The following is a 12934-nucleotide window of genomic DNA, read 5'->3' as shown; positions in this document are numbered from 1 at the left end:
TTCGGCACAGAACCCCTTTAAGCGACTCACACCTCCCCAGAGACTTTCCTAAGAAAGCTGCCCCAACATTTCCATGGGAAAAATTTTTCCCCAAAGTGGTTAAAAACGCAAGAAACTGTGGGCATTGTAGATAACATCGGTCCCTTTAGAAAGTCTTTACATGTAAAAATGTCACTTATTAACTGAGATGAGACTTAGTAGAATCCATTTCTGCTTGTTCACACTAGACACATGTTTAAAACTTCATGCAGGTGTATTTACGCATGAGACAGTCTGAGAAACACGAGGAAGGCCTTTCTAGGCTCTGGTATCACTGCAATTTCCACAGCCCGCAGGGAGAAAGTCTGAAATAAGTGCCCTAAGGTCTGCAGGGGAGCCGAAGTGTTAGGTCCAGGTCCATCCAGATAGGGCAGCACCACACTTGCAAAGTGCAGGATGACCCATGAGATCCCTGAGCCGGTCAGGCAGTAGAGACCCCAAACTCAACTGTCATCTCGAGGACTCCCGCTGTTGGAGGAGCCTGGAGAGGGGACAGCCCCCGGCCCCCTCGACGTAGACAGGGCAGAGGCTCATTTGGACCAGAGCTACACAGCGTTTCCCCGAAAGCCCGTCGGAAATGCAGATTCTCAGGCCCCGGCAGGGCTCCCCAATCAGAAACTCGGGGGTGGGGAGCCACCGGGGTTTAACAAGTGCTCCTGCCGATCTCCCCGCAAGCTGAGAGCCCACCTCTGTTCCCCTCCCTGCTCAAGGCCTCCGAAGGCTCCGCGTTCTAAGACAACCATTAAACAACTTCTTTACAAAACAGCAACAGACTCTCAGACATACAGAATAAACTTAGTTACCAAAGGGGGAAGGGGGGAGGGATAAATTAGGAGCTTGGGATGAACATATACACACTACTGTATAGGAAATCGGTAACCAACAAGGACCTACCACATAGCACAGGGGACTATATTCGATACCTTGTAATAACCTACAATGGAAAAGAATCTTTAAAGGATACATGTATACGTATAACTGAATCACTCTGCTGTACTCCTGAAACACAATACTGTAAATCAACTGTACACCAATATAAAATAAAAATTAAACTAAACTAAAACCCAAACCGATGTCACAAGAGCCCGGCCGCCTCTCCCTCTGTGATGGGCACAGCTCTGGGCGCCCCTCCCCCCAGGTGGCCGGCAGACCCTCGCGCTCCTGCCCCAGCGAGTCCCTCGAGCCCACGGCCCCGGTCCGGCCCCCTCGTCAGGCTCCGGCCAGTGCAGGACCCGCGCAGCTGCGCTTCCGTGTCCGCCCTCCCACGTGGCACTCCCGCCTTCTCTCCAGGTGACTCGTCCCCGTCCTGCCCCTGCTCCGGATTCCAAGTCTCCACATCGCTCCCATCGCCCACTCGGGTGATCGCGCCCCACGCGTATTACAAGTACTGTATTATGTTCTTCCCACACGGACAAAGGCAGGAAACGGAAGACGATGAAGGGAGACGTGTATGCACACAGGGAAGTTCCAGCGTGCGGGGTTCTGCGGGGTGCCCCCCTCAAAGCCAGCCCCACGGGACACCCCGCCCGCCCCCCGCCCCCCAGGGCTCCGTCTCCGCAGCAGGGCTCCCCCCGCCCCACCAGGCTCACACCTGCCAGCCCACGCCCGGCAGGCAGGAGCCCAGGGAGGGTGCAGAGCTGCGAGCGACACCCGCCACAGGCCCGGGGGGCAACACAGGCGGCGCTTGGCCCCGAGTCTGAACATCCGGGGCAGGTGGATCACATCCTGGCTCCTCAGCTACACGGCTCTCCTCCAACAGCAGCTCCTCTCGCTGAAGGGTTCCCACCCGGGCAGATCTCCAGCCCTGCCTCCTGGCCCCGAGGGCCCCCAGTCCCTGCACCTGTCACCTCCGCCCTGGGCTCCGGGGTCCAACCCCGTGCACCTCTCCACCCGCTGACCCCCGGGCCTCCAGGGCACCGCGCCCCTCACAGCCCAGGCCTCACCTCCCTCCAAACACCTGGACCACGGTCTTAAGAACCACATGGGGAAACGGAAAAATCGTCCTAAGATGTTTCCACCCCCAGAACACAGCTGACCCCAGGGTGCGGGGTTTCCACACCACCAACCAGCGCTCTGGCCCCCTGGACGCCAACGAGCTGCCCTGAGCGCAGACCCCGCAGGTGAGGGCTCAGGCCCACAGGACGGCACACTTCACCACCACCAGGCCCGGGGCCACCTGTGCTTCTCACAACCAACTGGCTGCAAGTCAGGGCTCCACGACCCCCTCTCCTTGGGTTTGATGATTTGCTAGAAAGACTCACAGGACTCAAGAGAGACAGTCTCCTTATGACAGCCAGTTTATCGGGAAGGACGCAGCTCAGGAACAGACGAATGGATACTCTCGGAGGGACCAGAGCCTCCACGGCCTCTCTGGGCAGCACCCTCCCAGCTCCTCACCCACCGAGGAGCACGCCACACCTCACTGTTGACGACTTTTTACAAAGCTTCCGGAGGTCGCGGGGTGAGGCTGACAGTGACCTGCCCCGTTCCAGGCCAATCTAGGGCCCACCCTGAGTCACCCCCAAGCAAAAACTCAGGGTGGGGGCTTCCCTGGTGGTGCAGTGGTTGAGAGTCCGCCTGCCGATGCAGGGGACACGGGTTCGTGCCCTGGTCCGGGAAGATCCCACATGCCGTGGAGCGGCTAAGCCCGTGAGCCATGGCGGCTGAGCCTGCGCGTCCGGAGCCTGTGCTCCGCAACGGGAGAGGCCACAACAGGGAGAGGCCCACGTACCGCAAAAAAAAAAAAAAAAACTCAGGGTGATCAAAAGGGGCATCTTAGGAACAACAGAAGACACCCCTACGGCTCAGGAAACCCCAAGGGTTTTAGGAGCTCTGCGCCAGGAACAGGGACCAAGACCACAGGTATCTTCCTCGGAACCACTCGAGGCACAAGAAAACAGCTGCAGCTTACCTCACAAAGGACAATTAACACCCCCGATGTGTTAAGAGCTCTTAAAAATGAGGGGAAAGATGACCACAAACTCAACAGAAAAACGGGCAAAAGCTGAACAGTCCTCGGAGAAAGATACATTAGCATCCTTTAACCCTTGGAAAGATGCTTGACGTCACTCCTAGGAAGAGGATACACACTGAAGCAGGAGACACCACTTCTGCCTGGTGAGCTGTCCACAAGCTCTGACGGGGGTGTTCCGGGGCATGGCTCGGGGGACCACACGCACAAGCTTACTCGCTGCAGCAGTGTTTCCAAGAGCAGAGTGTCTGAAACAAGGAAAACGCCTTGCTCAGGAGCCTGGCCACGGAGAATGCAGGGCACACACACAGGAGAGATACACAGAGCAAAGGTGAGCTCCACACGCCGATACCAGAGCCTTCCAGGGAATACTGTGCAGGAAAGGAAAAGGGGGCGAACCGTCCATGTGATTCGCTACCTTCTGGTAACGATGAGTAGCAGGTGTGTATATACACACAGCCTAATGCCTGGATTTGCAGAAAGAAACCAACGATGCATAAAAGGGACTAATGACAGTGAGAAGAGGGTGGAGGCCAGGGATTGCAGCAAGACACGTCTGCACATAGCTTTTTATTCAGTTTGACTTCTGAACCATGGAAATGGCTTACACACTTTAACAATCAGAAAGAAAAGAGAAATCCTAAAATAAACGGAGCACAAACAGAAAAATAAACCTGACCTGTATCAGGCATAGAAAAACATGTTTCATGGAGCTTTTCAACACAATAACTGTACACCCTGAGTGAGATAGATTCTAAGGACAAAAGGAACTACAGAGAAATTCTGAATTTTCTTAAGCTTGTCGTTGGTACTGGTAACGAGGCAATGATTCTGAAACCGGTATGGCTGGTAGTACAGAGCAAATGAGTTTTTCCTGATGTCAGAAACAAGATTTTCATAGTGGGAGGGAGGAAATAGCAATATGGGAAGTGGGCGGGGGAGGAAGAACCCCGTTATGATTTAAACTGGGGGCATCGGCATAAACTCACAACTGGAAAAAATTCGCCCCTGTCCTGGCTCTGTCCACTGCGAAAGCTGGAAGCAAGGACACCTCGGTGAGTGCTCAGACCCTGAGTTCTAATCCATACTCTCCACCGAGAGGAAGCAGGGCTCCTTGTAGAAATGGCTGATTCCAGGTTTGGGGCACAGAAAACACAAGATGAGCCTGGAGCATCTGGAGATCAAGGAAGTGCTCAAAGATAGAACCTCTAGTCCATAGTGACTTTAAAAAAAAAAGAGGGGCATAAATTGATGGTGGTCCTCAAAATATGTTCACATCCTAATTCCGAGAACCTGGGAATCTGACCTTACTTGGAAAAAGGGTCTTAGCAGGTGTAATCCAGGATCTTGAGACCAAAAGACCACCTTAGATTATCCAGCTGAGCCCTCGAACCCGTGACCAGTGATCTTATAAGAGACGGAGGGACCTGACAGACAGCAGGGAAGGGGCCACAGGACCAGCACCAGGAATGAAGCACCTGCAGCCTGAAGGCGCCCTCAGGGGACCACGGCGGCCCTGCCGACACCTCGACTTCTGACTCCGGCCCCCAGAATCGTGGGAGAATCAATTTCCCTTGTTTTAAAGCCGCCTAGTTCCTAGCAATTTATTACAGCAGCCCCCAGAAAGCTAACAGAGAGAGAGAAAGACAGACAGGGAAGGAGGGAGGGAGGGAAGGAGGGAGGGAAGGAGGGAGGGAAGGAGGGAGGGAAGGAGGGAGGGAAGGAGGGAGGGAAGGAGGGAGGGAAGGAGGGAGGGAAGGAGGGAGGGAAGGAGGGAGGGAAGGAGGGAGGGAAGGAGGGAGGGAAGGAGGGAGGGAAGGAGGGAGGGAAGGAGGGAGGGAAGGAGGGAGGGAAGGAGGGAGGGAAGGAGGGAGGGAAGGAGGGAGGGAAGGAGGGAGGGAAGGGGCAGGCCTCGGTCCCTCTGTCCAGAAGAACGCCAGTTAATAAACAGAGGAGGATTTACAGAATTAGGAAGTTGCCGCTTTTGTGATCCCCAATATAAAACTGATCCAGGCGAGGACTGGCAATGGATGCTGAGCGCGCTGGCTTGCAAGCCTCCGAGATCCCCTGGCTGGGTCCTGGGAACACGGATCCTGGCAATCAAGTGGCCGGCAGCCAGCCCCTACCGGCATCAAACTCAGCACTGATAGTGGACAAGCCTGATGTGATGCAAATCGACCAGCGTTATCATAAAAATATTTACCTGAATTTAATCCTGAGGAAACAGTCAGGTAAGTCCAGAAGGTTGGACGGTTCTAAAGGACAACCAGCCTGTGCTTTTAAAAGGTAAATGTCATGAAAAAACAAGTTAGAGGCATAACAGCAATGTGTAAACCCTGACGGGATCCTAGATTAAAAAAAAAAAAAAAAGCAGAAAAGGCTATAAGGACATTTATGGTACCACGGGGGCGGGCGGAGGGAATTCAAATATGGACTGCATATCAGATACTATTTATTGTTAATTTTTAGACTATGATAATGGTGATCAGATTACATAGAAAATGCAGATCTTAGGAGACACGTGTTGAAGTATTTAAACATGAAGTATTACTATGTCTACAACTCTCAAATATTTCAACAAAGAAATATATGTAAAAAATGAAAAGAATGAGCAAATGTGGGGGAAAAAAGAACTGGCATATGTAGGCCGAGGGTTATTTAGGTGCTTGAATTATTTTTTCAATACAATAGAAATCAGGTGTGGAAATTCTTACAGTAGATGTCGAGGGTCAAAACAATTTCCAGGATGCCCCTCCCGGCCACCAAGAAGGTGGGGGGAGATTCTAGGCTATTTCTGGGCCTGGGGGGACCCTGGGAACTTGCGGTAACAAGCATAGTGACCCCTGGGCTCAGGGGAATCTGGAAGCACCACTTAAACAAGTTCACCTGTTTTCCCCTTTTTCCCCCTCTTTCCCCCCAGGAGTCCACTGGCATCACCAGCACCTGTCTGCTTAGTGACTTAACGATCGCCAATTATGCAGGGCTAATCAGACCAAGGGGAAAACTACTCTCACAGAAGTCCCAGCTCAGAGAAGCTCGATGTCTGTTATCACACGTGCAGAGCTAACACATGTAAAACATGCTTGCATGTGGTTTTCAGGGGTGATTTAGCATCTTTTTGGTGGAATAACAGGGACAGGATAGGAAAGCACCACAAATACGGTGTCCTCCCAACAAAACCCAGGACACACCTAAACCTAGGTGAGCGCTGTTACTGTCACAACTCGCGTTTTCCAGAGCTGAAGGAGTGCCTCTGAAATGGCAGAAAGCAAGCTTCACCTTTGTTCTGCTGTTTCGGGTATAAACCAAGGTGCACAGGGGGATGGGGACAAGCGCTTTCGGGAGGGGAAGAAGAATGAAGAGGACAGAGGAACCAAGAGACGGGGAGCGGGGGCGGGTCGCGTGGAGGAGGCTGGAGAAGGGCCCTGCCCGCTGCACCCTGCCGGCTCCAGAACCGCCCGGTCAGTCTCTGCATAGGGGAGGGCAGAGGGTCTGCGGCACGGGGCCCCGTCAGCCGGGGGACGATCAGGGTACGACTCAGCCCCGCACCCCTGCCCCGGGTCCGGGGGATGCCCGGGAGAGCCGGCACCGCCGTCCGGAGGATGCTGAACGCTCCACCAACCAGTGAGGCAGCCGGGGGGCCCCCCACCCACCCAGGACCGATCGTGCAAACAGAGCAGACGGCCCAGCGTCCCGGGAAAGCCTCCAAGGAGAAAGGAAGCCACCGGGGTAAGAGACTCTCCCGGGGAAGAAAAGTGAGCAAACGACCACCATGCAGAGGAGACCCTGACACAAAGACCACACTCTGTGGTTTTTTAAATTCGGGGAGAAAGAGAACGCTTCTAAATAAAAAATAGTAGCAAACATAAATGTTCTCAATCACTAGAAGAGTTAGACGACAAGGTTTCCAAAAAGTAGGACCAAAGTCTAAAGTGACAGAAGAGACAAAAGGAAGAGGAGCAGACCAGGCCACCGCACCCCCGCAGGGTACCGCTCCAAAGGACAGTTCGGAAGGTTCCCAGAACGGCAGAGCGAGGCTCCTGGGCGGCCAGGCCTGGAAGCACCCGGCACATGCGCACGCGTCACCAGACGGGTGCGCATCCCTGGGCGGGCGGGCACGCAGGTGCCCCTGACCCCGCTGCGGCACGGAGGCCTCACTCTGGGAGGGGGCTCCACATGCCGAACACAGAGCTCCTGAAGGAGGCCAGTTATCAACCGCACGTCCACAAATGCACACTCGGGGCACACCCGAGTACGGAGGGGCCGAGCCGAGGTGTGCCGTGGAGGACGGCGCCAGGGGCAGGAAGAGGGCAGGGCCTGGGATCTCCCGGGAGAAACCAAGTCACAGAGAGACAGGAGCTGGCTTGAGCCTCGGCACCAGGACCCAGAAGGGATGGAGCCTCACCACCCACCTGCCAATTAAATGTGAAGACAGAGAAGACACGGCCAACACCTGCCAATGCTCCTCCCGTGACCTCCAGCTGAAATGAGGCAGTGGCCATCGGGGGACAGGATCTCCAGGCCAACGGGGCTGAGGCCAGGGGCACGAGGTCCGAAGGCCCCTCCTCAGGGAGCTTGGGAGGCTGCCCAGCGTCTTGGGGGAGAAAGACATGAGCGACAAAGCTTGCAGTCCAACAGTATAGGGCCTGGAGAGTGGAGTCATTAGCTCCGGGAAAAAGAAAAGGTGAGTTCATGGGGCTCAGGTGAACAACATTTAGTCATACGCGTAAACACTAAGTGCTGAGCTACTTAAAATCACACCGCATCTGCGTGGGTTGGTGGGGGAAAGGAGAATAAACAGTCTCCTAAAGGAGAAAGCCACTAGGTGGTATCTAGATTCTACGGCACAAGGACAAACACCAAAATCATCGGCTCAAAGAAATGAAGTGCTTGCCTCCGGGTAGAGGAAAACAGTTCCTGGGGACACCAACAAACCCGGCAAAGCCTATTTGACTTTTAAACTCTAGCCTGTCAAAAACACTAAAGGTAATTCCAGCTGAGTCTCTGCCTAGGGATCTACCTAGCAGGTTGGCATGACTTTCAGACCTCTGAGCTCTTCCGAGGAGCTAACAGCACTGATGTAAGTGCTACAAGGCATGAAATCCCCGTTACCGAGAAGAAAACACACGCATGGAGAAGAACCTCAGTGCAGTGCAAGCTGGCCCGCGCTCAGCCCCTGGGCCTGGACTGAAGAATTATGTGCTAGCAAGGAGGCTGGCCCCGCATGGGCACAAGAGCATTTCCAGAAGGCGCTGTGTGTCATCCGGGAGCAGGGCGTTTTCTCAAACAAAAGGGCAAGATTACTAACAAGGAGAGCAGAGACTAGACGTCACGGGCATCATGCCTCACGGACACCTTCAATGTCCTCGGACGCTGTCAGTCGGGAGCCACGGGACTTACCAACCCTGCTTGTTACCAGCACTGCCTCCACCCTAGTCTAAAACCTCACAGCTAAATTCACCCGCGTCGGGAGCTGGCACGAGGCCTCCACCAGGCCTGCCTGCTCCAACCCGCCTGCCAGGGCAGCCTCATAGCTGCTTCGTGTCCAGTTCTCCACATTCTGAGGACACGCCCTGCTCTTGGCTGCCACAGGACCTCTGCACATGCTACTCCTTGGGAACCCACCCCCACCCTCAGCCTGCCTAGTCACTCCTACCCACACTTCACTTACCAGCACAAGCCCCTGTGCATTCCCTCCCTTCCTTCCTACCTGTTTGTACTTTAACCCTCATTTGGGTGAGCATCTAATTCGTGGCCAACTCAACTCACCTGCTTAGGCCACAGGTTCTAAAGTGGGGTCCCCAGACCACACCAACAGCATCTGAGGTGAAGCTATTAGAAATGCAAATGGCTGGGCCACACCCCAGACCTACTGAATAAGAAACTTGAGGGGGGAGGCGGCAACCTGTGTTCTGAAAACCCTCCAGGTGATTCTGACACAGAGCAGTTTGAGAAACACCGCCCAGGTGTTTCGCACTCCTTGGGGGTCCCCTAGGACTAAGCAGAGAGACAAGCAGCAATAAGGGCTGGAGAGACAAAGGTAAGGGCTCAGGAGGATTTCCTGGTCTACAGAACTGTGAATGACATCCCACAACCCCCTACCTTCAGAAGACCCAAAATCCACCTGGGTTCTAGCCCCAGCTCCCCGGCAAGCCGGGCTCTGGTCTTGGTCTCCATAGGTTATCATCTGTGTGGTCATCAGTAAATCTGGCCTGATTTCTCTTAGCCTTAACAGACTCACCTCTAGAATGGGAATAACGATAGTACCCATTCCCTAGGATCGCCGACATAGTCACAGGAGACAATGCAACAGGCTCACGCACCTATGGGGAAGCTCGCAGCCAATTTAGATATAATTATAGTCCTAACAACAGTTAGACAGCTTCAAGCGGTCTTTCCCCTGGGTTCTCGGCTGTCTCACTCAAGACTGACACACGCTTCAGACTAGCTCTTCCTCCTTCGAAAACTACTCCCAACTAACTGGCCCCAGCCGGGCTGCAGCAGACAGGCTGGGTCTCAGTCACCCGCATCTTCCTGGAGCTCAACTGAAATCACTTTGCCGAGCCTCCCTCACCTCGGGAGTCAGATCTTGGTAACGCAACCGGCGAGCAGGTGTTTCGTTTCAGCGTGTATCACTCTCATGGCTAGGATTCAAACGAACTCACCTGGTCCAATTTTGGTACTTGGGGAAGTATTAATAACAGCAATGAAACTACATTCCCATCGAATATTTCTTTTTTAAGGGACAGCTTCTGCCTCTAAGAAACCACAGGGTCTACCCTCTGCCTGAAAAGCGCCCCTGCTGCCCTAGGTCCGGCAGCCGCGGTGAGCGATGACGGGAGAACCACACAAGCTGAAGCGGCGCCGGGATCCCCAGCGCTGCGCCTCCGTGCTGGGCCGACCGGCACCCGCACCCTCCTTTCCTGGGCGAAGAGACCCCTGGGCATCCGAACACCTAGGCGCCAGGACCCCGGGCGCGGACACCTGGGCGGGGGCACCCCCGGGCGTCCAGAAACCTGGGCGCCAAGACCCTGGGCGCGGGGACCCCCGGGCGTCGGACCCCTGAGCCCGGCCGCGGGCCGGCGGGGTCCGGCGACACTGGGCTCCCCCGCAGCCAAACGCGGAGTAATTTTCCTAAGAGCAGGCAGCCGGCGCGGGGGCTCTGCCAGGCGACAGCACTCGCACCCCCTAGTCCAGCCCGGCGACGCGGCACGCTCGGGAACCGCCGCCCGCAGCCCCGCGTGCGGCGGGGAAGCCGGGCCGAGGGTCCGCGCCTCCCGTCCGGCCGAGCGGAAGGGAGAGAGGGAGAGAGCAGGCCGCGGGCGGGAAGGAACAGCCGGCGCACTCACAGGCCACGTAGGCGAGCAGCGCGATGCCCAGCAGCAGCTTCATCCTCCTGCGGCTGACGGCGGACGCGAGGCGCAGGAGCGCCTGGCTCAGCATCCCGGGCCGCGCGCTGCGGCCGCTGGGCTACTTGAGCGGCTGAGGCGGGGGCGGCCCGAAGGCCCCGCCCCGCGCCCGCTTCCTGCCGGCGGGGCCCGCGCGCATGCGCCACGCTCGCCACGCCCCGCCCCGCAGGCGCAGTGCGGCGGCCCCGGCGGGCGGCGAGTGCGCGTGCGCGGTCCCAAGCGCTACTCGTGGGCCGCCGTGGGCGGTGTGCTCCAGACCCCTATCCGAGCGCTCGGGGCGGACTCGGGGATGGGCAGGTGTTTGGAGTTCTTTACCGCTTCCCTCTGAAAGCTGACTGTTCCCTCGGCTTCTGTAGCCGGAACAGTGGCAGCGACAACGATTAGTCCCCTAAACACCGATGAAGTCCAGACCCCGTGCCTTTTCCCTTCTGATCGGCTGGAACATCTTTCTTTTAAAAATAAGGAGTTTACATGCAGCCCAATATCAAAAAACAAACAACCCAATCCAAAAATGGGCAGAACACCTAAACAGACATTTCTCCAAAGAAGACGTGCAGATGGCCAACAAACACACGGAAGGATGCTCAGCATCACTAATCGTTAAAGAAATGCAAATCCAAACTCCAGTGAGGTATCACCTCACACTGGTCAGAATGGCCATCAACAAAAAATCTACAAACAATAAACGCCGGAGAGGGTGTGGAGGAAAGGGAACCCTCTTGCACTGCCGGTGGGAATGTAAACTGATACAGCCACTATGGAGAGCAGTATGGGGGTTCCTTAAAGAACTAAAAGTAGAGCTACCATACCACCCAGCAATCCCACTGCTGGGCATATACCCTGGGCATATCATATACCATAATTCAAAAAGAGTCATGTACCACAATGTTCATTGCAGCGCTATTTACAATAGCCAGGGCATGGACGCGACCTAAGTGTCCATCGACAGATGAATGGATAAAGAAGATGTGGCCCGTATAAACAGTGGAATATTACTCAGCCATAAAAAGAAACGAAATTGAGTCATTTGTAGTGAGGTGGATGGACCTAGAGTCTGTCATACAGAGTGAAGTAAGTCAGAAAGAGAAAAACAAATACCGTATGCTAACACATATATATGGAATCTAAAAAAAAAAGGTTCTGAAGAACGTAGGGACAGGACAGGAATAAAGATGCAGACGTACAGCATGGACTTGCAGACACGGGGAGGGGGAAGGGTAAGCTGAGACGAAGTGAGAGAGTGGCATGGACATATGTACACTGCCAAATGTAAAATAGGTAGCTAGTGGGAAGCAGCCGCCTGGGAGAAACAGAGCGGCCGGCAGCGCCTCTCACCTCTGGGAATGACAGGTTCTTTTGCTAAACTTAATCGAATACCCTTCTTCAGCTTTGTTGTAAACCTCCAAGAAGAGCAACACAACTAGCAATAAGGCAGTAATTGGTTACAGCTTTTGAACCACTCAGCACAAATGCTGTGACTTTGTGATTCTAATACAACCTTCCCAATCCCAGGTCTGCCCATTAGCTGTGGAGAGTCATTGAGTCGGAGGAAACTTGTTAAGCCCCTCCCCGAGGATGGTGCCCACACCTGGACTGGCCACAAGGCAGGACGCCCAGCCCTCCACCCTCCCCAAACTCCAGCCCCACCCCTGCAGTATCCAAGGAGAATGCCAGGTGACACTACCTTTGGAGGCAGAGAGAGACCCCTGCGTAGACTGGCAGAGCACACCAGCCTGGGACAAATTGCTTTTTGTCTGGGAGTCTTAGTTTCCTCATCATTAACATCTTGAGTTTGGGTTAAATCTATGATTTCTGCAAAGAAGTGTCTAGAGCAGGGAGTGTCCTGAGCTCCTCGGATCCTATGATTCCATGATTTTTCTTTTTTAATTTAATTTATTTATTTTGTGGGCACACCACAAGGCTTGTGAGATCTTAGTTGCCCAACCAGGGATGGAACCTGGGCCCTAGGCAGTGAAACCAAGGAGTCCTAACCACTGGACTGCCAGGAGATTCCCCCATGATTTTGATTTTATTTATTTTTATTTATGATGATCACTTTAATTTTTAAAAATTTTTTAATTTTATACTGGAGTACAGTTGATTCACAAGGTTGTGTTAGTCTCAGGCATATGGTAAAGGGCTTTACTTGTACGTATTCATGTATCTATTCTTTTTCAGATTCTTTTCCCATATAGGTTATTACAGGGTATTGAGTATAGTTCCCTGTGCTGTATAGTAGGAATTTCATGATTTTTAGATAAAAGGTGAGTAGCAGAGATGTGAGAAAAGATTTTGACACTTGCCCTAAGGCAAAATCTGACAGAAGCTCTACGTGGGTTCCAAGCATGTTGGGTTGTAGGTGAGATTTTGTTGGTAGGTAGGTATTAGTTCAAGCAGCCCAGAAAAATGAATGATCTACTTAAAAACGCTTAAAATGGTAAATTTCGTGTTATATTTTACCATAAAAAAAGAGGATCACTCCTACTTTCCATCTTCGCTCTACAGTGATGTGGTC

At 53.9% G+C, this 12934-nt stretch overlaps 1 protein-coding gene across 4 annotated transcripts in view; it reads right to left on the bottom strand.

Annotated features, from left to right (window-relative positions):
* Window positions 1-10562, bottom strand: part of UXS1 (UDP-glucuronate decarboxylase 1) — a 75635-nt gene extending 65073 nt beyond the window's left edge. For 2 of the 4 annotated variants that reach the window (XM_065891759.1, XM_065891760.1), the window contains exon 1: window positions 10360-10453. In XM_065891759.1, the coding sequence (XP_065747831.1) occupies window positions 10360-10453 (94 nt within the window). Of the gene's footprint in view, window positions 1-10359 lie in introns of all 4 variants that reach the window. The other 2 variants (XM_065891758.1, XM_065891757.1) reach the window with 2 other exon arrangements.
* Window positions 10563-12934: the final 2372 nt, after the last annotated feature.

Source organism: Phocoena phocoena, chromosome 14 (assembly GCF_963924675.1).
Source record: "Phocoena phocoena chromosome 14, mPhoPho1.1, whole genome shotgun sequence".
Classification (NCBI taxonomy): domain Eukaryota; kingdom Metazoa; phylum Chordata; class Mammalia; order Artiodactyla; family Phocoenidae; genus Phocoena; species Phocoena phocoena.
The sequence above is the reverse complement of the archived record's forward strand: the minus strand, read 5'-3'. Positions and strand labels throughout refer to the sequence as shown.